Genomic DNA, 26,807 nt, shown 5'->3' with positions numbered 1-26,807 from the left:
GTAACAAACCTGCACGTTATGCACATGTACCTTAGAACTTAAAGTATAATAAAAAAATAAAAATAAAAAATAAAAAATAAAATAAAATAAATAAAAAAAATAAAAAGCCAAAAACAACAGATGCTGGTGAGGTTGTAGAGAAACAGAAACACTTTTGTACCGTCAGTGGGAGTATAAATTAGTTCAACCATTGTTGAAGACCGTGTGGCAACTCCTCAAAGATCTAGAGGTACCATTTGACCCAGCAATCCCTTTACTGGGTATATACCCAAAAGGAATGTAAATCATTCTATTATAAAGATACATGCATGCGTATGTTCACTCCAGCACTATTCCCAATAGCAAAGACATGGAATCAGCCCAAATGCCCATCAATGATAGACTAAGGAAAATTTAGTACAAACACACCATGGAATACTATGCAGCCATAAAAAGGAACAAGATCATGTCTTTTGCAGGGACATGGATGGAGCTAGAAGCTGTTATCCTCAGCAAACTAACACAGGAACAGAAAACCAAACACCACATGTCCTCACTTATAAGTTGGAGCTGAACGATGAGAAGACAGGGACACAAGGGGGGAAAAACACCTACTAGGGCCCACTGGGGTGGGAGGTGGGGAGGGAGAAGATCAGGAAGAATAGCTAATGGATGCTGGGCTTAACACCTAGGTGACGAGATGATCTGTGCAGCAAACCACCATGGCACACGTTTACCTATATAACAAACCTGCACATCCTGCACATGTACCCCTGAACTTAAAATAAAGTTGAAGAAAAAAAAGATTATAGATATCCCGTCAACCTTGATTCGATTCTGTGAATGTATCAAATTATCACACATACTCCAAAAATATGTACATCTATTTCTTTTTTTTTTTTTGTACATCTATTATGTAGCAATAAAACAAATACTGAGTTGAAATGATGAGAGTAGGAGGAATATGTGGAAAGGAAGAAAGGAACACTCACATTTTTTGACACCTACTGTGAGCTAGGCACCTACTCAGCATTCTCTCACTTATTCTTGAAAGAATCTTTCCAGATTATTATTGTTAACCCAGGAGGCTGTCAAATTAGAAATGAATCTGTGCCTCAAAAGTTAATGAAACCAGTAACTTATAGAAATAATTGACTTTGCAGGAAGGCAGATAAGAAAAGAAATAATTTGTTGTTAACACTGAAACTCTCTCTGCTTATGAGATAAAGTAACTGACTAACATCAGTTGGAATCAATATGGCCAGTGCAAGTCTGTGCAGAACCAGCTTACTGACATCGCCAGCCTGAATTTACATGACATGTTTCATACTAACTCCCCTAGAATTTTCACATGTGATCCATGAGGTAGCATGAAGAGACAACTGCGCATGCCCAGAGACTTTTCAGCCCTCCACTTTTCTTCCACCAATCACCTAATCTCAAAATCCACGCCCTGAACCTTTTCTAATAAAAATACTGCTTTGAAGCCAGCACAGAGAGACAGATTTGAGCCTCACACTCCTGTCACCTTGCGAGTTAACTTCCAATAAGAAGGCTTTCTTCTCTCAAAATCTGGTATCATAGTATTGGCTTGTAGTGCATTGGGCAGCAAGCTCCCTTTAGCTTGATAACAGAGTCTCAGAGTAGAATGTCTTTCAAATCATCTCTACCCTGCCTCCTGCATCAGCCAGCTAGTCCATGCTCACACATGCCCTGTGCTTTCTCGGCTTTGCTGTCCCATTGGCTGGCCTATAGCAGGCCATGCCCTGGAAGATTCAATTCTGAGGGCAGCCAGCCCTGTGAGAGGGGCCGCCACTGGGCACAACAGGATTGGATCAGCTCTGTGGTTGGGGTGAGATTTGAAGAGAGGTCTCCACCTTCTGCCAGACTGCTGCCTGTCAGGACTCTTCTCTCTCCGACCCTAGCAAAGACTATTTGGAAGAGCCAACACTTGTGAAGTGGAACATATTGCTGGATCTTGAATCATTCCAAGTTTTCCTTAGGGGACACTGCAAGGGATATATTGGAAGACCTGTCCTGGACCCTGCTCCTTTACTTCCAAGCCAGCCTGAACTAACCTCTTTGAGGTTAGTCATTGGTAAGATAGGGATGATGAAGATGGTGATGATATGCCATCTCTCCTGTCTATTCTATAGAATGGCCAGATATCCAATCTGTAACCCGCAAAACCTTTGTACACATACAAAGGTTATTAATAAAATAAACAGCATGTAGCCTTCTACTGGTAGTATAACTTTGGGCAACTTATTTAAACTTTTCTGGGCTTCAGTTTCCTTACGTGTAAAATTGGGATAGTAATAATGTATTCCTCTGGTCTACGTGTTCAGGGTTATGAAGTGGTGTTCTAACATTACCTACTATTCACTGGCTAGCAGTACCACTACTTGCCTACAGTAGAACAGAAAGAATTGGAGTTCATTCCTGTGTGTATCTGTGTGTATATATACATGGTATGTTATGAATATGTCTGTCAAAGAAACGCTAAAGCACTGGTCCAGATTAAAGGAAACTAAAAAGACATGACATCTCACTGAAATATTAATATATAATTCTAAATTGGATTCTGGATTGGGGAGAAAATGCTATGAAGGACAGTTTGAGGACAATTGGTGAAATTCAAATTTGGACTGTATATGAGATCTTATAAGTATTAAAAGAAATAAAGCAGAAACATTTATAATAGTACCTGGGGTATAGAAAGCACAACAATTAGTCATTACCTATAGGATGTAAGCCCTGTTTTGTTCACTACCATATCCTCAGAACCTAGAGCACATAATATGTGCTTAACTAATATTTTTTGAATGAATGAAGAAACTGGGCTCCTACAAGACAGAGCTAAGAACTAGGGTGAGGTGCCCAGGGCCAACTGTCCTTACACACAGGGACTGATTGTCCTTGTTGGTTCCTAGACATTGTTGGTTACCTTAGTGACCCTTGGCATGGAAAACATTCTAAGATTGATCCAATTATTCCAAGTACCTGGTTAACACAACCAAAATTCCTGGCAGCTCTACACATCGAATGCATTGTAATTTACTAACTTACGATTGCTTAGTGTTTTGCCTGGCAAGGGAAGTGGGGTGGATTTTGCTGCTGTCCCCTGCCTCTCAGGAGACAAAGACAGGCTCTGCTTGGCTGAGGAAGAACCTCAGGCCAATGCTCATCCAATAGGAGGGAAGCTAGCCTTTGTGAGGAGGTTCAGTAGGCAGATCGCAGCTGGACGTCGTGCTGCAGAGCGGTCTCAGATGGCTGGTGGGGCGCCGACATGCAGCACCCCTTCTCCAAGCTCTGGCTGGCTAGCACCTGCCACCTAGATCAGTCTGGATGCTGGTCCAGCTCATCACTGTGAGTATCCTCTTCGCCAGATGCTGGGCAGCCGAGGCTGGTCATAGAGCCCAGAATGAGACAGCTGACACCTTAGATAGTATTCGATCTGCTGCTCTCCTTTGACAGATGAGGAAACTAAGGCCTGGAAATGCAAGTTGGCCTGCCCAAGGCCACAGCAGATATTGGCAAAATAAAGACTTAGGGCCAGGGCTCCTGATTCTTAGAAGATGCTCATTACACTTGGCTCTGTTAGCCTATTTTGACGGGTAAGGCTCTCAAAGTGAGGCCACCAAGGACTAAGAGACAGTACCTAGAGGTTTCTTCACTCTTACTGACTCTGTAGCCATCCTCTAGTTTCTCTTGAACATTTCTGATGTGGGAAAGTTGAATTGCCAAACCCTAGTGTGGGTAGAATTGGGGAAAGCAAATCTGAGCAGTAGCACCTGGGGGGAAAGCAGCAGTTATATTTTAATAAGATATTTTCTAGGCTGGGCACAGTGGCTCACACCTGTAATCCCAGTACTTTGGGAGGCCGAGGCAGGCAGATGACCTGAGGTCAGGAGTTCAAGACCAGCCTGGTTAACACGGTGAAACCCCATCTCTACAAAAATACAAAAATTAGCTGGGCATGATGGTGGGTGTCTGTAATCCCAGCTACTCGGGAGGCTGAAGCTGGAGAATTGCTTGAACCCGGGAGGTGGAGGTTGCAGTGAGCCAAGATCACGCCACTGCACTCCAGCCTGGGGAACAAGAGCGAGACTCCATCTCAAAAGAAAGAAAAAACAAAAAGAAAAAAAAGAGATACTTTCTGGATGAAAAAAAAGTAGGCAGAATTAAAAGTGAATTGTGTGCAATTTAAGTGCTAAGAAGTAGCATCAACTGGATGTCATCCCTTTCATATTTTCATGAGTAACTTCATCCCAAAAAAGATTTCAGTCCAGGCTTCGTTAATATAATCATTGCTAAAAAAATTCTTTGGGCTCAAACTGGAGAAGGAGAGATTTTTTTTTTTCTGTTGAATTCAGATGAAACTAGCATCTTGGAATGCTTGCTCTGGCAGGTACTGAGCCAGGTCCATTCACATTATCATTACCTCATGCAGTTTGCACAGCAATCTGCAGGGAGGGTGGTGTTATTCTCAATTTTACACATTTGAACATTGGTACTCAGAGCAGTTAAGTGACAAGCAGCAGTAAGTATGGCATATTAATGGGAAAAGTTTTGCAGACTGAATTCAAATGCCACCCTACCATCCACTAGCTCACAAAAGAAGAATTTCCTGCAGAATGGCAGTAACAATCGTTGATCATTCCTTCACCCCTGACCCCTTGCCTTTAAGAGCTTGTCTGTTTATAAGTAATTTAAGAAGCTATGTTTCTCTCCATCTGTTTAGGCAGAGAAGAGCATATAGAGGGAATTGTGAGTAAGCCAGATTAATGCACCAGAAAAAGTAGAAACTGTACCGGGAACAGGAAGGACGGATTGGCACCAGTGAATTCAAACAATAACCAGGTAGAAGATAAAACAAGGTGTTGTCATGTAATGGATTATCCAAAATTCCCAGTGGGGAGGGCTAGCTATCTGGACTCAATCATCTACTCTGTCTCCCAGAAAAGGGAGTCTCTGGTTGAGCCTTCTGATTGCAATACAAAAGTAAGTAGATAAAATAAACTACACAGTCAAACAAGGTGAACCATCTTAGAAGCAGAACCTGAAGGACCTGGGGAGCAGGAGAGGGAGGTACAGAGGAGCTGGAAGCTGAAACGAAACAGGCAGGGGAAAAAATGTGTCTTTGAATTATATATTAGCAAGGCTCCCCAGTGTCGGTGAGACTTGACCAGTTTGTAACTTTCCATGTGCAGAAATCCTTCTAACCTGCCAATCTGACCCTTTCATTCTCCTGCTTAAACCTCTTTGCATAAAGCCTACATACTCCTACATGGTTGATGGAGGGCCCCAGGCTCTCCCTCTGGCCTCCTCCCTTCCATTTCTTCCCTCCTACTAGACATTTCCACATTTACAGTTCTAGGAATCCGACATGCTCTGTCTTACCTCTGGGCATTTGTACCTGCTCTGCAAGATGAAAACAGACTCATCTATTAGGTAAACGCTTGAATGAATGAGTCAAATTGGAATACCGGGGACAGTCCACCACCTCTTTTGGACTTACCAGGTCTCAAGCAGTAGCCACCTCCAGTCTGATACAAAGGATTACTCCCTCCTCAATGCCAGCTGGAGCCCCATCATGGTGAGGCTATATAATGAGTTTATGGAGAAGACTGTGGATGGGTCATGGACAAGACTTCCAGGTTGTTGGTGCTCTGTGCAATTCCTTAAAGAAGCAGACTTTGCTAAGATTGCTAAAGCTGTCCCTGGTATGTTGAAACCCCCTACATCAGTAGTGTTTAACTGGGCTTGCAGAGGTGCTCTAAAGAATACAGAATTGTTGGCAAAACCTTGTTTATGCATACGCATTTTCCTCAATGCAATCTGTGCCCCAGCCTATCTCCTATATCTCCTCTGCAGCTTGCATTAGCCCAAAAGTCAGGACCAAGGGAGTCTAGAGATCATGATCTCAGATTCATATGATATTAGCCCAGAAAAGGAACTTGGAGTCACTTAGTTCAAGGCCCTCATCTTACACATGAGAAAGCTGAGGCCTAGAGAGGTGACAATGATTTTTTGTCAAGATATTGGACAAGCATCAGAAACTCCTGACTTTTAGTTCAGTGTTCTCTCCACTTCTATCTGAAGCCACTCCTGGCATCTCCTTATACTTTCCCACCACAGCTGGTCTCCTGTATAGACCAGACAGATAAAGCATAAGTGAGAAACCAGAAAGGGGCAGCATCTGGGACTAAGGGACAGTGCCTTCACCCTGGTACGCCCAAGGCCAGTAGCTCAGTGACAACGCCAGTGGGACTATCAGGTAATTTACAGAGACACCTGAGGCCAGGACCCAGACACCCTGTTGGGGACAGGACACATGTTCCCTCTAGTGGTCAATTTGAGCTGAGCTTCTGACTGGGTGAAAGAGAATGGATGGGAAAGAATGGCAGATGATGGAGTGCCACGCATTAAGAGACAAAGGGGCCAGCGGGAAGACTTCTAATTTACATACCTAATCTGTCATTAGAAATCCTGCTTTGAGATTTTTGGTAAAAATGCAGATGTTTGGTAAGTATGTGGAATTAAAAAAAAAAAAATAGACTCAGGGTCTTGCTGTGTCACCCAGCCTGGAGTGCAGTCAGAGTTTGCTGCAGCCTGGAACTCCTGGGTTCAAGAGACTGTCCTGCCTCCACCTTCTGAATAGCTGGGACTACAGGCTCATTCCACCATATCCGGCTACTGTTTTTATTTTTGTAGAGACAAGGTCTTGTTATGTTGCCCAGGCTGGTCTTGAACTCCTGGGCTCAAGAGATCCTCCTGCCTCATCCTTCCAAAATGCTGGGATTACAAGCCTGAACCACTGAATCTACCCTAAATATTTAATTTTATATATGGGAGGCTTCACTCTTGACCTCTAATGAAGGCCCATAAACTGGCCAGGCGCAGTGGCTCACATCTGTAATCCCAGCACTTTGGGAGGCCAAGGCAGGCAATCACCTGAGGTCAGGAGTTCGAGACCAGCCTGGAGAACATGGTGAAACCCCGTCTCTAACTAAAAATACAAAAATTAGCTGGGCGTGGTGGCGTTCACCTGTAATCCCAGCTACTCAGGAGGCTAAGGCAGGAGAATCGCCTGAGCCCAGGAGGCGGTGGTTGCAGTGAGCTGAGATTACACCATTGCACTCCAGCCTGGGCAATAGCACAAGACTTATCTCAAAACGAACAAACAAGAAAGTTGAGGTGAATACACAGCTAGCAGGTGACAAAGCCAGGATCAAATACAGAATCAGTGCCTGATTCCAAAGTCCACTTTCTTTTTACATTATTACTCTGCCTCAGGGGTCTCTTAAGGACACACAGAAAAGAGCAGGAGATAGCCTCTACCCTTTAAGGAGGGAAAACAAGGTGTATCTGTCAGGAAAATATGTGTCCTGATTATCTTTCATCCAGATTATGAAAGATAATCTCCTTTACTTAAAGTCAACTGATCATAGAGGTTAACCAGATCTACAAAATACCTTCACAGCAATACCTGGATTATTGTTTAACTGAAAACTGGGTATTCTAGCCTAGCCAAGTTGACACATAAAACTGACTGTTACACAAGATGCTTGCTTATAAATAAAGTCATTCTGCCAAAGATAAAGAAAACCTGGCCGGGCGCGGCGGCTCATGCCTGGAATCCCAGCACTTTGGGAGGCTGAGGCGGGCGGATTACCTGAGGTCAGGAGTTTGACACCAGCCTGACCAACATGGAGAAACCTTGTCTCTCTACTAAAAATACAAAATTAGCTGGGTGTGGTAGTGCATGCCTGTAATCCCAGCTACTCAGGAGGCCAAGGCAGGAGAATTGCATGAACCTGGCAGGCAGAGGTCATGGTGAGCCGGGATCACAGCACTGCACTCCAGCCTGGGCAATGAGAGCGAAACTCCATCTCAATAAAAAAGAAAAGAAAACCTTCTACATATGGATAGAGCTATAAGCAAACCACAAGTGGGTCCTGCTCACCCCTGTGGGAAATTCAGATCAATCAGGACCTAGAAGATTTGTGACCAGAAAATATGTGCTTATGTTTATAAACTTTTAGCCAAAATGTTGCCCGTTTCCTCATTGTGAAGAAAGCAAGAAAGCAAGCAAGAAGAGTTTGATTTTTTCCAGAAGATGGGGAACGGGTTTGTCAAAATATTGACGGAGTGACTTGTGGTTTCCATATGACAAAACACAAAACACCACACCACCTGGGCACGCACCATGGCTCCTCTCCCTTCCACCGCCCCTGACAACTTTGTCCTTGGAGTAAAATGTGAAGACCCCACTCCTGCAGGAACACAGTCCACCCCACAGAGCCATCTGCCCCTCCCTCGGATACCAGCTTGTAAGCCGCCCTAACTTATTGTTCTCTCACAGACCATCACCCTTGGCTCAGGGGTAAGGTTACAGGCAACATTCACTGGCACAGAAGGAAGAAAAGTGTTTCCATCTTGTGAAGCCCAAAGCAGTGACAGGATCATCCTCTTTGCAGAAGCTTCTGGGTAAAACCATTAGAATTCCCTTTTTTCTGCAGTATTCACCCATCCTTGTGATCAGGCAGAGAGTGGCTTCCCCCACTGGTGAAGACAGTGCCCTTGGAGACTCTTAAGGCTTCTCTTTCAGGTTGTAGGTGTTTAGGATAGGAGCAGATGTTCAGATGGAGAGGAGCCTCCATTAGTTATAGGACAAAGACCATCATAAGATGCCCATTAGACCTGAGAGGCCAGTACACATAGAGACTGACGAAGATGGGTGGTGAGGGAGGTTGTGGTAGAGAGAATGCATGGTATCTCCCCTCCCAATCCCCTATTGGTTTCCAAAACGCAAAGACTGGACTCGTTGTTTTGTCATCAGTAGAAGAGAAAATTTAGATATTTCCAGAAGCAGCTCTGGCTCTAGGCAGGTAGAAAGATCTTGCTGAGCTGGTCTGCTGGAAACATGGGGGTGGGGGCAGCTGTGCTCTTCACTATTCCAGCCATCTTCTTACAAATGAAGCGACACAGATGCAAGGCGCTGCAAGGCCCACCTCCTCCTGCTCTGACAGGCAGACAGGAAACCAAAGCCCCTATCTGAACAGTCTCTGTCTCTCCCATTCACCTCCAGCTTCCCATGTGGACCTTAGTCTTTTCCTTCTTGGATGGTGGAAACTCCTCCAGATGTCAAGACTTGCTGTGAATAGTTTTAAGAGGAGGTCATGTATCCAAACTGATACATGTGTATTTCTTCCTGGGTAGAGGGTGTCTACAATCCTTGGGATGGGAAAGCATCATGTAACCTGATCATACAATCCAGAAAACAAGGGCCACTTTGGGTCTCTGAGGGACCAGTGTGTAATTGGGGGAAGTTAGGTCATAAGAGCCAAATCACCTTCCCTTGACTGTAGATAAATCCACTAAGGTTTGCCTTATGCTAATAACCTTGTTGAATTAAAGTCACACACAGTGTTTTCTTTTTTAAAAAAATTCACTCCAACCTTGCCATTAAGTAAGTACTACTCCAAAACCCCCACTCATCTGCCAATGGGTGATGCTCTTTCCCCATGATCATTATATATCTCTGCATCCCCACAAACATCCAGGGGAGGAGATGTGGGAAAAGAAGGGCCTGTGTGCTTTAGAGTTATGAGTAAGCATGGCAGGAGCAGATACAGAAGAGGGAAATCTGCCAGCTGCCACCCTTGAAAGCCAGCCCATTTCTTCTGAGCGCATAGCCAAGCAGGCATACCTGGAAGGGTGAGGGAGTGGAGGGCCGGCTTTCACTCTAGATCCCACCTGTGTTCCCACGCCCAGAGTGGCCAAGAGCAGTCTCTAAAATATGCCAACCCATGATATCTCAAAAGTAGGAATTCTTGTCTTATGGAATCAGTGCAGCAGGGGCTGGTGTCGGGGTGGAATTAGGTCTTCCTTTAAAAAGAAGTTTCAGTGCATAGTTATCAACATCAACACTGCACAAAGAAAATGAGCCTTGCAGCTTAGAACAAAGGGTAGCAAAGTATTCAATCTCCAGGCAGGTTTATAATTTTGTTTTGTTTTGTTTTGTTTTTTAGATGGAGTCTCGCTCTGTTGCCCAGGCAGTGGTGCGACCCCGGCTCACTGAAAGCTCCACCTCCCGGGTTCATGCCATTCTCCTGCCTGAGCCTCCTGAGTAGCTGGGACTACAGGTGCCTCCCACCACATCCGGCTAATTTTTTGTATTTTTAGTAGAGACAGGGTTTCACCGTGTTAGCCAGGATGGTCTCAATCTCCTGACCTCATGATCCATCCACCCGCCTCGCCTTGGGCTCCCAAAGTGCTGGGATTACAGGCATGAGCCGGCCTGTGATTTTTTTTTGTTTTTTTTTTTTTAATGTTTATACTTCCCTTAATCCTCTCTGGGAATAATCTCCTCTGGGACCACTTTCTTGCCTGTTCTATGTGCCTCAGAAGCACAGGAATGAAGCCTCAAAAAATATTATCTTGCTCCCTAAGTCATCAGTCTCTTTTCTGATCTAGTTCTTGGGTAATGAATGAATGTGGAAAGTAGCGAAGGTTGCCATGAAAACCTGGACTTTATTCTGCAGATTACCAGGGCCACTGAAAGTGTATGCCTGCATTTTCAACAGGAGTGTCAGGATCCCAGCAGTAATGCTTTTCCATGGATCAGCCAGACAGGCATAACGGAAAGTTGGGAGACCAAAAAAGCCATTGGCATATTCCAGGTGAGCAATAAACCAGAATTTTAACCAACTAGACCAGCGCTGTCCTACAGAAACGTAATGGGAGCCACGTGTTAAAGTTTACATGTTTTACTAGCCACATTTAAAAAGAACACGTGAAGTTATTATTATTTGTTTTAGAGACAGGGTCTTGCTTTGTTGCCCATGCTGGTCTCGAACTCCTTGGCTCCCTCAAGCAGTCCTCCAGACTAGGCCTCACAAAGTGCTGAGATTACAGGCCTGGGCCACTGCCCCCTGCCTGAAGTTAATTTTAATAATATATTTCATATAACCCAATATATCCAAAATATCATTTCAACATATAAAAATTGAGATTTTACCTCACCAGTCTTAGATATCCAGCGTGTGGTTTATGCATACAGTACATATCAATTCCTACACTAAATTTTCAGCATTTAAAGGGAAATATGGTCCTGAAAACAAAACAAAACAAAACAAAAGCCTGTTTAAGGAGAAAGCATTCCACACTACCTCGGTTTTTAACATAAAATAATTAAAATTAATGTATCAATTAATAAATCAATAGCCCCCGTTGGCTAGTGGCTGCCTTACTGGGCAGACCAAGTCTGGATTGTAAATACATTCAGACGTTCCACGCAAAAGCAAAGTTCCCCGCAGACGCCCCATTAAGCTCTGGGTTCAGGGAAGCGCGGACCCTGCAGTTCTGGGCGTTTTCACCAGGTGGCACTCAGAACACTCACACGTGACGAGTGTCCCACCCGGAAGCGAAATCTCCTCTTCTACAGAGTTCGTCCGGCGCTTCCTCCATCCCCGGTTACACAGAACCTCATCTCCTCCGGTGCTGAAGCCTGCGGCGGGGCAAGATGGGCGGGAGAGCAGAGCCGCGGAGTCTGCGGCGCCGGTGAAGAGCGGCGCGTAATTCCCGCCGCGGGATTGTTCCGCGCCCCCAGCTCCTGGACTAGCAGGCTCCAAACCCCGGCGGCTGCGTGCTTACAGGCACAGACGTAAGAGAGCCCTCGGCTTAAAGCGCTTCGCCGGGCTAGCGCCATCCACTCGCCTTCTTCAAGGCCTCCAGGGCTGGGCCCAAGCTCCCGTCGACGGCACCCTGGGCCCAGAGCACTCACGGGCCCCATCTCCAATGATTCAGAACTCACGTCAGTCGCTGCTGCAACCCCAAGATGTCGGAGACACGGTGGAAACGCTTATGGTGAGGGCACTGCGGGAAAGGGCAGGGGTCCGAACCGCCACTCTGGCAGGAGAATTCGGGGCGTTACTAAGCCTCGGCGACCCTTTTCCGCGCCCCAAGGTGCGCTCAGGGTTGAGGATGGGGCAGGAGAGGAGTTTTGACTAACGGGATTGAGAAGGGGGCGGGGAGTGAGGAGAGGCCAGGAGCTGCAGGCCAGCCCTGGAGGCAGGCGCTGCAGGGCTGATATCCCGGTAGAGGGAGGAATTGCCGAGGCCTAGGCGGGACGCGTGCCGGGGAGTGTGCCCACGCGGCCCCCACAAGGTGGGAGTAGTCTGCCAGGACTGGCGGAGGTGGGAGGGCACCCGGGCAGATTTGGGACGGTCACAAGGCCTGGTAATAGCGCTGAAGCTGAGAAGCCGTTGATGCCGCCGCAAGCTGCCCGGTATCGCTGTGCTCCCGCAGGCCGCGGTGCTAATACCTGCCGGCCAGGCGTGGCGGCACCTCTGAGTGCCAACTTTCCGGCCCGTTAGGACGGCGCGTGGTCACCTGGCGACCCCACGCTTCCTCCGGCATTCGATTGGTCGCCGTGGCCGGGCCGCCGGGCCGCTATTGGTGGAGGCGGAGGCGGGGCTGGCGGAGTGGTTGCCTGGTGGGTGGAGTCGGGGTGCAGCCCGGCCTTAGACGCTGAAGGCCTGGGGCCCAGGCAGAAGCCGCGGCTCTCCCTCTGAGGACTTGCGCCCGAGGTAGGGGCAAAATGCGACTTTTTTTTTTTTTTTTTTTTTTTTTTTTTAATCCTTAAAGGCGGAGACGGCGGTAGTGGCGACTTAACGTTGACGTCTTTGAAAACCTGCTTATCTTTTTCAGGGCTCTCCAGCCCACGCCTCCAGATGTGAATTGGACTTAGGATACTTTTATCAGGGCAGTAGAAATTGCTTGTGGATCCAGTTTGCACTCTTACGTGCTACTTATTTCCTTTGTGTGCGTATTATTGTTTTTGCCCTCTTCTTTCGCCCCTTAAAAAGAAACTACTTTTTTAGTTGCCTTGAATATCTTTGAGGTTTTTTTTTTTCTTTTTTTTTTTGAGACGGAGTCTTGCCCTGTCGCCCAGGCTGGAGTGCAGTGACTCCATCTCGGCTCACCTGCAACCTCTGACTCCCAGGTTCAAGCGTTTCTCCTGTCTCAGTCTCCCAGGTTGCTGGGATTACAGGCGTGAGCCACCACGCCTGGCTAATTTTTGTATTTTTAGTAGAGAGGGGGTGATGTTGGCCAGGCTGGTCTTGAACTCCTGACCTCGAGTGATCCTCCCGCCTCGGCCTCTCAAAGTGCTGGGATTACAAGTGTGAGCCACCGCGCCTGGCCTTGAGTTACTTTTTGAAAATTAAGTTCACTCGCAAAGGATGTGTGCCATTCACCATTGACAAAAATCTTAAGACCATTCAATATTACCTGTTGGAATGGTTTTTGTTGTTGTCGTCTTGTTTTTGCCTATTAGAGGTTGATTTGTACTGCTAGTATAAATAACATCTGCTCTGTGCTAGTGGACTTGGAAAAGTACAAAGCTAAAAAAGTTATTGAGCCAATAACTTTTGGCTCAATAACTTGAGCCAGTAACATGTCTAATCGCTGTGCTGTGAAATAAAAGACGTTAAGAAGATATTTCCTGCAATCAAGGGTGGGAAGGTGAAGAACAGCAGCAAATTTGTTTTAAAACAAATTCCACACACCACCTGTGTGAGCACTGCGGCAGCAGCCCCTAGGAGAACTGCCCAGAAACTGTAACTGCAGGTCATTCCTATGGCCTTGCTGGAGCAAGAGGCCTGGAGACAGGTGGAGGAGATTAACCTATCCTGGGATGAGCCTTGCAGGACCCACCGAGCCCTATCCTGTGGGATTGTGCTCAAAGGGAGAGCTTTAGGTTTCCTGTTAGGTGGCAAGATTCATTCTGTTGTCACTGCTGAACACCTACTGTGCACCAGGCTCCAAGGTCAGTTCTTGAGATATCACCATGAAGAAGACAGGCACGAGTTGTGACCATTCTGTCTTAGACACGCAGTCATAAGGGAGCTGGGGGCAGGTGCTGCTGCAGAAGCCCGAAGGAGAGGCACTGAACTTGGACATGGGGGCGTTGGGGAGCAAGAGGGGAGCTAGAACATAACTACATGTCAGTTTTCAGAGGTGAAAGTAAGGTGGAGTCCTCCAGTATGGCTGCAGAGTGTGTTAGTGGGAAGGTGAGAACATAGGCCAAAACAAAACAGTAAGCAGGAGCCCTGTGATACATGAAAGGCCTCGCAACCAGCAGTTTGGACTTTATCCTGAGAGGAATATGAACCAATTAAAGGGTGTTGGTTTGGTTGGGCTTTTTAAAATTATAATTCAATGAGTATTAATGACAAATTTGTGGGATACTCTGTAGCTACTAATACGTTTGTCATTACTTGTATTTTTATTCCATCTTTTTTTTTTTTTTTGGTCTTGTTTTTTAAGCTAGTAACTTCAGATTTCACAAAACATTATCTTTCATTGAAGTGTTTTATTCCTGAAAACAGTGTGATCAAATTTGCAGTATTAAAAGCTGACTCAGGCTGGGCACAGTGACTCACACCTGTAATGCTAACACTTTGGGAGGCAGAGGTGGGCAGATTGCTTGAGTCCAGCAGTTTGAGACCAGCCTGTGCAACATAGCGAAACCCCATCTCTACAAAAAATTAGCTGGGCATGGTGACACACACCTGTCGTCCCAGCTGTTCATGAGGCTGAGGTGGGAGGATCAACTGAGCCTGAGAGGTCATGGTTGGCAGTGAGCCATGATTGTGCCACTACACTCCAGCCTAAGCATCAGAGCAAGACCTTGTCTCTAAATAAGTAAATAAATAATAAAACAAAAGATGACGCTGGCTGCAGGGTAAAGAGTGGATTAGAGGGGTCATATAGATGACAAATGGGTAAAAAAGTAATGGCAGTCACCAAGGCAGGAGATAACAGGGTTCTCAGCTGGAATGAATTGGTGGATTTGAGAGCTGTTTTGGAGGTAGAGTGAGCAAGTGTGGAGAGGCCAAGTCCAAGGATGGTGCTCAGGTTTCTGGCTGGGTGGCTCGAGAAATGGCAGGGCATTCACTGGGACAGGGCACCTTGGAGGAGGAGCTGGTTGGAGGTGTGGGAGAAAGATAAGTTCAGGTTTGGAAATGTCATCTGAGGTGGCCGTGGGACATCTGAGTAAGTGACTGTGTGAGACTAAGCTCCAGTGAGAGGTTGAGAGTGTGGAGGGGGGTAGAAATGGGACCCCTGGAAGTAGATAAAGAGCCATGGAAGTATGGTTCATTTAAGGGAGAGGCCAGAGAAGTGGGAGGAAAACCAGGACAGTATTAATCTCTGAAGCCAAAGGAAGAGAGCATTGCAAGGAGGGAGTGATGGTGAATAGTGGAATGCACAGAGTGGCCTAAGTGTCCTGGATTTTCACTTTAGACTGGGTGGTATGGTGAAAAGAGTATGAACTTTAAGTCCTGGCCAGTGGCTTCAATTCCTGTGACATAGGACACATTTGTAACTTCTGTGAGCTCCAGTTTAATCTGTAAAACGAGTTTAAAATACCTAGCTCATAAGATGCTATGAGATTTTGAGGTGCTGTCTATAGATGCCTTGCCCAGTGCTACTCTGGGAGTAGAGTTGAGGGTGGATTGGCATAGTTGAGATTGGAGACTGCTGCAGAGGTCATTAGGATGGATCAGTGGAGGCCAGACTGGGAAGACTGAGGGCTTGGTCAGTGGGACTTGGTCATGAAGCAGCAGGCATGGTGAGTTTTATGTGTCTCTGAGGTTTCCAACCTGGATTCCTGGAGTATCCCAGTGTGGACTGGAGAAGAGGCAAGTGCATGAAGAACTGTTGACCAGGTTTCTATTTTGGACATGTTGAATTTGAGATGCCTGTGGGCCATTTAAGGGAAAACAAGGAGACATTAGCAGAGTCCGGGGAGAGGCTGACCTGGGCTGGTGATGTGGGCGTAACCAGCATGTGTGTGAAGCCTGGGTATGGGTGAAGTTACCCTGAAAGGAGATAAGAGGAGCAGTCCTATGTGAAGGGCAGGCCAAGGAGGAGAAGGAGAGAGAAACCAGAAACTGCGAGGAGAGGCACTCAGCCATATGGCATGTACCAGAGAGGCCAAGTAAGATAAGGACAGAGACAGGAATGGGGTCCTGGGGTACAGCAGGTGCTTGGTGAGCCCTCAGAGGCTGTGTTAGTGGAGGAGATTTAGCTGGATAGCAAACCGGGTGGAGGGACTGGCACAGAGCAAGTGGAGATGGTGTAGCATCAGGCTGGAAAGATGGACGCTTTGGAGCCTGTTGCCTGGCAGAAGAGGAGATGCCAGTGGGAGCAAGAGGCCCAGTGTGTGAAGAAACGGGGCTCATTAATGCCACAAAGTCTTGGGAAAGACTAGAAACACAGAACTCATAGGAATATTGGTTGGCAGAACAGCAGGGCACCTCTTGGGGAGCGGGAGTCGATGTGGATACAGACTTGCTGAAATATGCACACCTTACTTGGTTCTACCTGTTGTCTTATCAGACTACCCTTTGGTACTTCAGAAGTTATTGGATCGTGGTTGTAAACTCCGGTTTTTAGTGACCTGACTTAGTTCCCCCCACCCTCTGCCTCCAACAGTCTTATGAGGAATTCCAGTTATAACTGGCTCCTTTGGTGGAATTTGAGATGCACTCTCTTCTCTGTTAAGCAAATGCCTCAGATTACAAACATTTCAGTTTCAGGTAAGTAGTTATGTGATGTGTATAATGGAAACTTTATATATATTCATCTTAATGTTTTAGGGCCACAATGTGTCATTTGTTTAAAAATAATTATGCAGATGCCACTTAATAAAGGAAGAGGTCTTTGGGGATGAATTTGCCAAGCATTTTTGGAGAAGATAGCTATTTATTTATTTATTTATTTATTTGTTTTAGGGAAGGGGAAATAAGGGGAAGAACGTCACTGGTTGGATTTTAAGTACTTTTTCACAGTCATTTGTGATACTCCTGGGTTCTAGGGGTCTATAAAGAGGATGCTGTCCTGTAATGGTAGTGCCAGTGCTGGAAGCTGCGTCTCCTGGAACATGCATCTTGTGGAACACACTTAAGGGAGACGCATTTAGTCTTTGAAGGAGTTCCACCCTTCCAGGTGGTGTCTGTAGATTAGCCAGTGTGTATGATGATTCATGGGTTGAAGGAGAGGCAGCAAAGCCAGGAGAGGCTACTGGTCTGTAGGACTGTGTGATCTGCGTAGGGCCCAGTGAGCTGGATGGTTTAAGAGAAGGGGAAAGTTTTAAATGAAGGAAATACTAGGTTCTACAGGAAGTGGCACTTAATTTTACACAGTGGTTGAGCTTAAGGTTTCATTTGCTTTGGCTTGGTCCTATAAATTGCTTTGGTCCTATAAATACCTATAGGTCTTACAGCGAAGGGAGCCTGCACATCATCAGTTCAAAGTGAAAGCACTACATTCAATTGACTTTGCTTTTGCAAAGATAGGGAGATGACCAGTAACTTTTTGAGTCAGAAGAAATAGGGAAGAGCGGTCAGTGGCATGGAAATAGTTTTGCTCCCACTGAGCAATATGTGTATCAGCAATACTAAGACCAGAGATACCTCTTGCAGCCTACAGTGTCCTCAACAACATTCCAGTATTTTAAATTTCTGGCTATACTTTTCCCTTCTCCAAGATATGAAGAAAACATGAAGCACCACCAGGTAAGTTTCTAAGAGACCATTATAAAGGAATTCGCTGATCAGGTGTGGAGAAAGGTGAGGCTCACACAGGCAGAACTACTGACACAATATTGTCTTGTCCTGCAGTTACATCCAGTGATCAAGGCTTTCCTGTGTGGCTCCATCAGTGGGACCTGCTCTACCCTCCTTTTCCAACCTCTGGATCTCCTTAAAACACGCCTGCAAACCCTGCAGCCCTCAGATCATGGGTAGGCCCTGCATTTCATTGGGGGAACTGATTTCAGCAACTTTTCAGACACAGGAATATCTTTACTGTGTTAAGTCAACTTCCATTCTGTTTGATGTTCAGAGAGAAACACAGGCCATGCCCAACTTTCATATATGTTCTCTGAATTGTTTTTATATTTGACATTTCTTTTTAAGTAAATGGGATTCTTTCCTGAGCAGCTTCCTGGAATCTGCCTCAGTGACATTTACACTTTATTGTGTTAGCTTGTGTTATTGTGTTATAACTGTATTGCCTGGCATTAGAGTAGCAGGGGATTTTCTGGAAATAACATCAGTATTATCTGTTTTTGTTTTTGTTTGTTTTTTGAGGCAGAGTCTCGCTCTGTTGCCCAGGTTAGAGTACAGTGGTGCGATCTCGGCTCACTGCAACCTCTACCACCCAGGTTCAAGTGATTCTCCTGCCTCAGTCTCCCAAGTAGCTGGGATTGCAGGTCCTCACCACCATACCCAGCTAATTTTTATATTTTTGGTAGAGATGGGGTTTCGCCATGTTGGCCAGGCTGGTCTCAAACTTCTGGCCTTGAGTGATCTGCCCACTTCAGCCTTCCAAAGTGCTGAGATTACAGGCATGAGCCACTGCACCCAGCCTGTATTGTCTGTTTTGTGCCCGGATATTGAGTTCTGTGCTGTGGGAAGTATGCAAAATGTACATAAAAAAAGGAGGTAATCCCACTCCTTTCAGTATAAATGGACAAGCAAATATGTGTGTGCCAACCTATGAACACATAGAGTATCTCCAAGGTGCATTGTAGAGATTGTTAAGTGTCCTAAAAATGAATCTATAAAGGAAGTCTTTGAGTGGGAAATTGTTTTATGAGGAAGTGATCTGAGTGATTTTTTTCCTTCCTGTCTCCATTTTGTCTGCTTTCAGGTCTAGACGTGTTGGGATGTTGGCTGTACTCTTGAAGGTGGTTCGCACGGAGAGTCTTTTGGGCCTTTGGAGAGGGATGTCCCCTGTAAGCTGCCATCTGGGTCTAGGTTCTCTTGTACCCACTCCTTGATAACCAGCCATTTCTCATCCACCTTACCAGCTCTTAAGGATATGTGAGAGTCAGAAGTGGTGGGAGTACCTATGTGGTCTTCCTACCCATCTCTCATACTACCACTAACTTCTGTTTGAAGGCTCAGGGATATGTTGCATCTGCACATTATGCTTAGATGTGATTTATTAGTGCAGCATAGTCTCTACAGCAGAGGTACCTAATGTCCCACCTGTCAGAATGCCCTTGCCCTAATCACTTCAGTAAAAGTGGGATGGTACCTCCACACCAGCATTTCTTTGCTCAAAGGCTTTTTCTGGCCTTAGGGACCCACACCAAGGAATTAGTGCCCAGCCCAAACCCAAATCAGAAATCCATATACTGATTTCTCTATTATCCCAGTAATGTACTTCAGAATAATTTTGTGTTTTGTTTTCAAGAGTTATATAACTCACTGTGAGTTTCTTTGCAGTTTCTTTGTGATTAGATTTAGTTCTACATTTTTAGCAAGGAGACCACAGAAGTGATATTGATTTCCTAACCCAAAGCAGTGTGTATTTCCAAACCCACGGAGTCCTCAACCACTGAAAGATGAGAGTTGGTGTTTAAAATCCCATGTCCCTCCCCGCTCAGTTGGAGGAATAACTCTGAGGTGTGTTCTACACTGGTTCCCAGAGTTCCCCAGTGAGATTAAGTTGCCCATAGAAGTAATTGGTTTTATAACATCCTTTATTGACTGCCTTCTCTCCTGTCTTACGTCCCCCACTTCCCTATTGGTGTTCCTTCCACACCTTAAACAGAGTATTTACATGCGAATCATCTTGGGGTCTTTTGGGAAAACCCAGCTAAGACAATACTTAAAGTGTTTGGTCTTTGATTTTCTTTTCTTTCTGACCTTCTCTGCAGTCCATTGTGAGATGTGTCCCTGGCGTTGGAATCTACTTTGGCACCCTCTACTCTTTGAAGCAGTATTTCTTGCGAGGCCATCCCCCAACCGCCCTGGAGTCGATCATGCTGGGGGTGGGGTCTCGCTCTGTTGCAGGGGTCTGTATGTCACCTATCACGGTAATCAAGACGCGCTATGAGGTAAGTTCGGACTGCTTTAGGGCCTCAGGATAGTTCAGCTTAGCTACTGGGCTCCTGGGGAGTGACCACCGATGTCAACTCCTAATTCGTAATCTAACATAGACTCTGATGTGGTCAGCCAAGCCATATGTGAATTAGAGCCCACGGTAATGCCCCATAACCTGCAGTCTGCTTGTTCAGTGCTCAAATGGAGCACCTCCATGCGAGTCACTGGTTCTGTGCTCTCTTTGCAGAGTGGGAAATATGGCTATGAGAGTATCTACGCTGCCCTGAGGAGCATCTATCGCAGCGAGGGGCACCGGGGCCTCTTCAGTGGCCTGACAGCAACTCTCCTTCGAGATGCGCCCTTTTCAGGAATCTACCTGATGTTTTACAACCAGACCAAAAACATAGTGCCCCATGGTAGGGATAAAGCAAGATGTGGGGAAGAGCTATCCTTGAGCTATCAGATCCTCACTGTTTTCTCTGGGATATGAGACTATATGTTTCTCTTAGCAGAGTGTTAGGAACTGAGCCATATCATGATTGTGTCAGGAACTGGGATGCAAAGGTGGATGTAACAAACTTGATCCCTGCCCTTTGGAGTTTACATCATATTAAGGCAAACAGTATTTACACCACTATAATTTGGGGGAGTGAAGATAGGGTGGGTGGGAGGGAAATAAAGCATGCTTTGCAGAGTTTCTGCAACAGTACTTCCCATATTTGATCTTAAGATTGCTGGGTCCCATCCAAGGCCTCTTAGATGAGAAACCTTGGGGTACAACCTCCGAATCTGTATTTTTCAAGAAGCACTTGATGTGATTCTTGTTAAAGTCTGGGAAACAGTAGTAAGTTAGGAGTCTGAAGAAAAATAATATTTTCATCTCCCTTGCTGTGTTCCCAGTTAACATAGTTTTGAGCCCTCCATTTAGGTGGAGATGAAGGTGCCAAACTGCAGTCACTGGGGGAGGCCCACCTCACCCCACCAGTTAGCTCAGGTTGGGCTAGACATGGACTAAATTGGTGGGCAGTAAACGTCAACCCAAGTAGAACAAGGTATTGCTAGAAACACATCCATAGAATGAACCTGCATGCAATAAAGTGTCTATGGATAATTTGAGCAAGGAATTGCAACCAAGGTCCTTTAATTAGGAATGCCAGAATGCCCGCCATCATGACGTGGTGACCAGCTACAGCTGGAGTGCCTTGGGAGATTTGCTGCTTCTACCCAGGCACCAGAAGGTGTAACCCTGCAGGTCACAGCCTTATTTTGTGACAGAAAATTAAGGTGACAAGGAAGCATAGATGGGTAATTTTTAACTTCTCAATCCATCTTCAAAAATTTCTGAGGCCCATCACTTCTCAGCCTTTTGGCTAAGATCAAGTGTAAACATTTCTGAGGTCTGGTGCGATGGCTCACACCTGTAATCTCAGCACTTTGGGAGGCCGAGGTGGGCAGATCTTTTGAGGTCAAGAGTTCGAGACCAGCCTGGCCAACATGGCAAAACCCAGTCTCTACTAAAAATACAAAAATTAGCTGGGCATGGGTGGCACATGCCTGTAATGCCAGCTGCTTGGAGGCTGAGGCACTAGAATCACTTGAGCCTGGGAGGTGGAGGTTGCAGTGAGCTGAGATCACACCACTGCACTCCAGCACCCCAGCCTGGGTGACAAAGCGAGACTCCATATAAAAAAAAAAAATCGATCTGGTATTTGGAAATAAACTTGCAAAAAAGCCACAAGAATAGTACAATGTACATATTTTTTTCCTGCTCTTTGAGGGTAAGTTGGAAACGTGGTGCCCTTTTACTTTTGAGTACTGCAGTGTCTGCAGTGTCTATTTCCTATGAATAAGGACATCTTTTCATATAACCATCTTAGGAAACTCAGAAGTTTAACGTAGATATTTTTTTTTTTTTTTTTTTTTTTTTGAGACAGAGTCTTGCCCTGTCACTCAGGCTAGAGTGCAGCAATGTGATCTTGGTTCACTGCAATCTCCTCCCTGGTTCAAGTGATTCTTGTGCCTCAGCCTCTGGAGTACCTGGGATTACAGGTGCACGCCACCATGCCTGGCTAATTTTGTATTTTTAGTAGAGACTGGGTTGCACCATGTTGCCCAGGCTGGTCTTGAACTCCCGGGCTCAAGTGATCCTCCCGCCTTGGCCTCCCAAAGTGTTGGGATTACAGGCATGTGGCCCAGTTCTTTAACCTACAGTCCGTATTCTGATTTCTCTAATTGTCCCAGTAATGTACTTTGTAGTAATCCTGTGTTTTATTTTCAAGAATATAGGACAGTTACATACCTCATTGTGGGTTTATCTGCAGTTTCTTCATGATTAGATTTTTAGCAAGAGGACCACATAAGTGATGTATCCTCATTGCCTTATATCGGGAGGGTCATAACATCAATTTGACATATTATGAGTGATAGTAATACTTTATCACTTGGATAAGATACTGACAGGTATCTTCCCGGAAAAGTCACCTGTTTTTCCCATTGTAATGTCTAAGTATCTTTGTGGGAAGATAACTTTGAATCTGTATAAACATCCTTTTTCCCACGTTTTAAAATCAGTCAGTGATTCTTGCCTGAGTCAATTATTGTGATGGTGGTTTAAAAAAGGTGCTTTTCTAACTCTATCATTCCATCTACATGAATTTACTAGTTGCACCTTTAAATTTTGAATTTGTAGCCTTATTTGAATCCAGACCTTTCTTGGTTTGGGGAAGAATTAATGGGCAACTTGCACTGACCTTTATCTGATTAATGTAGGATCCATAACCACATGTTACCTTTGTTCTATTTCAGACCAGGTGGATGCAACCCTTATTCCTATTACAAATTTCAGCTGTGGGATATTTGCTGGTATTCTGGCCTCACTGGTAACTCAACCTGCAGATGTTATCAAAACTCATATGCAGCTTTACCCACTGAAGTTTCAATGGATTGGTCAAGCAGTGACACTTATTTTCAAAGTAAGACTACAGAATAGGTACTGGTTCTTGTGGTGGTTAAGGATCTTTTTCTAGAGCAGTAGTTCTTACCCTTCACTCACATTAAAATTGCCTAGAGAGCCGGGCGCGGTGGCCCAAGCCTGTAATCCCAGCACTTTGGGAGGCCGAGACGGGTGGATCACGAGGTCAGGAGATAGAGACCATCCTGGCTAACACGGTGAAACCCTGTCTCTACTAAAAAATACAAAAGCTAGCCGGGCGAGGTGGCGGGTGCCTGTAGTCCCAGCTACTCGGGAGGCTGAGGCAGGAGAATGGCATAAACCTGGGAGGCGGAGCTTGCAGTGAGCTGAGATTCGGCCACTGCACTCCAGCCTGGGTGACAGAGCGAGACTCCGTCTCAAAAAAAAAAAAAAAAAAAAAAACAAAACAATTGCCTAGAGAGCTTTAAAAAATCCCCATGTCCAGGTTAAAATCTAGGCCAGCTATATCAGAATGCCTAGGGGCATGAAACCCCAGCATATTTTTTTTCTTTTTTTAATGTTTCCCAGTGATTTTAATATATATGTTTTAAGGTTGAGAACCACAAAACATGTTTTATTGAGGGGCAGAGACATTTACATTAGGAACACCTGTGACATTTGTTAAACATTGCAGATTGCTGAACTCTACCCCAGACTTACTGAATCAGGAAATCAGGGTGAAATTATTACTCTAATTGAGGACCTAGGGTACCTAGGGTAAAGTACTATTTAGTCAGAGGGAAAAAAAAACCACACACACACATTGTTTTATTCTAGCAGTTTGCTCTAATATACAGGTGTCCAGTCCTTTGACTTCCCCGGGCCACATTGGAAGAAGAATTGTCTTGGGCCACACATAAAATACACCAACACTAATGATAACTAATGAGCTAAAGAAAAAATGTCACCAAAAAAATCTTACAATGTTTTAAGAAAGTTTACGAATTTGTGTTGGGCTGCATTCCAAGCTGTCCTGGGCCACATGCGGCTTGTGGGCTGTGGGTTTAACAAGTTTGCTCTAATATAAATGGACGAATGGTATTATTGAAGATAAAAAGTATGGTAGAGGCTGGGTACGGTGGCTCATGCTGGTAATCCCAGCATTTTGGGAGGCTGAAGCAGAAGGATCCCTTGAGCCTAGGAGTTCAAAACCAGCATGGGCAATGTAAGGAAACTCTTATTTAAATTAAAAGAAAAAAAATTACAGTAGCTGTATACTATCCATAAGCCACTGGGTTGGCTCTTTTAGAACATGTGTTGTTATCACAAAGCAGATATTCTTGCTAAAGGTAAACGTTAATTTGTGTTCTTATCTCTATATCTAAAATCATAACAGTTTTAAAATAATATTTTATGTGAAATTTCAAATCATGAGGGAGGAGGAAGGGGGATTTTGTCTTTAATTCATATGAAGACAGGGCCACCAAGAGCATACAGTGAATTACAAAAAGATATTCCCTCCTGACAGACAAATGACAAGAAGGCACCTTTTCCTTCAGCCTGGATCCAGGATCCAGGGCTTGGCAAGCAGGTTTCTGCCTGGATTTCATTTTCTACTTGGGGCTTAGTGCTTCTGTACAGTATACAAACTGCACAAGGACACAGCAGCCCTGCATAAAGATTTTCAGCTAAGAAATTCCCCTAGAGCAGGCCTATAAAGGTAAGCCCAGCAACTCCAAAAAAAAAAAAAAAGGCTTTTGGCCAGGTGCGGTAGCGCACGCCTGTAATCTCAGCACTTTGGGAGGTTGAGGTGGGCAGATCACAAGGTCAGGAGTTTGAGAACAGCCTTACCAATATGGTGAAAACCCCATCTCAACTAAAATACAAAATTAGCCGGGCTTGGTGNTGAAGACAGGGCCACCAAGAGCATACAGTGAATTACAAAAAGATATTCCCTCCTGACAGACAAATGACAAGAAGGCACCTTTTCCTTCAGCCTGGATCCAGGATCCAGGGCTTGGCAAGCAGGTTTCTGCCTGGATTTCATTTTCTACTTGGGGCTTAGTGCTTCTGTACAGTATACAAACTGCACAAGGACACAGCAGCCCTGCATAAAGATTTTCAGCTAAGAAATTCCCCTAGAGCAGGCCTATAAAGGTAAGCCCAGCAACTCCAAAAAAAAAAAAAAAAGGCTTTTGGCCAGGTGCGGTAGCGCACGCCTGTAATCTCAGCACTTTGGGAGGTTGAGGTGGGCAGATCACAAGGTCAGGAGTTTGAGAACAGCCTTACCAATATGGTGAAAACCCCATCTCAACTAAAAATACAAAAATTAGCCGGGCTTGGTGGCAGGCACCTATAGTCCCAGCTACTCGGAAGGCTGAGGTAGAAGAATCGCTTGAACCCAGGAGACAGAGGTTGCAGTGAGCTGAGATCACTCCACTGCACTCCAGCCTGGGCAACAGAGCAAGACTTCATCTCAAAAAAAAAAAAAAAAAAAAAACTTTTAAGTTCTTTGGTTGTGTTCTTGGACCCATTATTCTTACTTTGGGCATAAAGTTTAGAAACTAAGTCTTAAACATGGAGTAACAGAGACCCTCACTCTGATACCAAGTGGATAATTAATTGTATTGCTACTTCACTTCCAGAGTTTTGACATTTATTTTCACCATAGGACTATGGACTACGTGGCTTCTTCCAAGGTGGCATCCCCCGAGCCCTCCGCAGAACTCTAATGGCAGCAATGGCGTGGACGGTGTATGAAGAGATGATGGCCAAGATGGGCCTGAAGTCCTGACCAAGAGAGGACTGGGAAAGGGTGAAATCTATTGCCCTGCTTGGTTTCTGCCAAGGGCTGCTGCTGCTGCTTACTATTCTGCAGTAAGATGAAGTCCTACCTGGAAAGCCAGGCAGAAATTGTGTTGCCTTTGCCTTCGGTAATCCCTTTAAGGAGAAAATATATGAACCTGATTTGAGCCTTCAGAATCTCCAAAAGAGGAGTCACCAATATATAGAGCACACTGGGGTGTTAGGAGAGAGCTTTGCATACCCTGAGAGGCTACTTGGAAAGGCATTTTCCCAGGAGAGCTCTGGCAGGTGGCTGCGCTTCAGCCCTGCACCTACACCACAGTGTGTCCTTGGGTATGTTCTTGGGCAAGGAATCGCAAAGCCAGAGAAGCTGTAAGCTGCCTGCCAGGCCTGAGGAGCTCCAGCCAGGGAAGATTGGATGTGAGGAGAGGAGTCACTGTCACCAGGTCACAGAATGACTGAGGTGATGGTAGGATGAGAGGAACAGATGCCCTTCTTTAATTGGTTCTTAATCAACTTCTCAGAGGCTCTGGAGAACGGGACAGTGGCTTTCTAGCCTCTGAATGTCCAAATAAAATTTTTTGGTCTTGGCCCCTGTACTGTTTTACCTCTAAATTCTGGCATTTTTTTTTTCCTGCAATTAAAGTGTTTTACTTGATTTATTGAACTTTATCATTGAAAGCTGTTTGGAAAACCTAAAAGGTGTTGTCACAGTTCTTTTTTCTTTACCTGTGCCTTGTAAAAATGGACCAAACCCTTTTCTAAAATAATATAGTTCTAGGGTAGCTGGTTCTTGACCTGTGTAGGTCCCTAAAACCTAATTTCTTTTAAGAAAAAAACAGCTTTACTGAATGATGCAACCACTACTATAAATCAGTTTAAGAACATTTTTATTCCCCAAACAGATCTCTCATGCCATTTGTAATTAATCCTCATTCCCAGCCTCAGGCTGCCACTAATAGGCCTTCTGTCTTCATAAATTTGCCTTTTCTGGATACTTCATACAAAAGCAGCCTGTAGGCCGCGCGTGGTGGCTCAAGCCTGTAACCCCAGCGCTTTGGGAGGCGAAAGCGGGTGGATCACATGAGGTCAGGAGTTTAAGACCAGCCTGGCCAACATGGTGAAATCTCGTCTCTACTAAAAATACAAAAATTAGCTGGATGTGGTGGCATGTGCCTGTAATCCCAGCTACTTAGGAGGCT

The 26,807-nt window shown here is 45.3% G+C and overlaps 1 protein-coding gene across 8 annotated transcripts; it reads left to right on the top strand.

Moving 5' to 3' along the window:
- The first annotated feature begins 11,385 nt into the window (after window positions 1-11,385).
- Window positions 11,386-26,306, top strand: SLC25A38 (solute carrier family 25 member 38). 8 transcript variants are annotated; one of them, XM_017849630.1, is made up of 9 exons: window positions 11,760-11,853; window positions 16,489-16,592; window positions 17,543-17,570; window positions 17,676-17,797; window positions 18,709-18,793; window positions 19,724-19,903; window positions 20,137-20,305; window positions 22,695-22,861; window positions 24,329-24,525. In XM_017849630.1, the coding sequence occupies exons 3-9, from the start codon at window positions 17,556-17,558 to the stop codon at window positions 24,476-24,478; spliced, it is 888 nt and encodes a 295-aa protein (XP_017705119.1). In that variant the 5' UTR covers window positions 11,760-11,853; window positions 16,489-16,592; window positions 17,543-17,555; the 3' UTR covers window positions 24,479-24,525. The 8 variants fall into 8 exon arrangements, with proteins under 8 accessions (XP_017705115.1, XP_017705114.1, XP_017705119.1 ...); XM_017849629.1 differs by lacking the exon at window positions 11,760-11,853 and adding an exon at window positions 14,744-15,991; XM_017849627.1 differs by lacking the exon at window positions 11,760-11,853 and adding an exon at window positions 14,744-15,991 and having other exon boundaries at window positions 16,393-16,592.
- The last annotated feature ends 501 nt before the right edge of the window (window positions 26,307-26,807 follow it).

This window comes from Rhinopithecus bieti, unplaced genomic scaffold (genome assembly GCF_001698545.2).
Source record: "Rhinopithecus bieti isolate Rb0 unplaced genomic scaffold, ASM169854v2 scaffold_33121, whole genome shotgun sequence".
Taxonomy (NCBI): domain Eukaryota; kingdom Metazoa; phylum Chordata; class Mammalia; order Primates; family Cercopithecidae; genus Rhinopithecus; species Rhinopithecus bieti.
Note: the sequence above shows the minus strand (reverse complement) of the source record. Positions and strands in the feature narration are given on the sequence as shown.

Coding starts and splice junctions, on each gene's coding strand:
- SLC25A38 (XM_017849625.1), top strand. CDS start 11,785: ATGATTCAGAACTCACGTCAGTCGCTGCTGCAACCCCAAGATGTCGGA. Junction 17,798..18,708: donor CTGCAGCCCTCAGATCATGG/GTAGGCCCTGCA, acceptor GTCTGCTTTCAG/GTCTAGACGTGTTGGGATGT. Junction 19,904..20,136: donor TAATCAAGACGCGCTATGAG/GTAAGTTCGGAC, acceptor CTCTCTTTGCAG/AGTGGGAAATATGGCTATGA.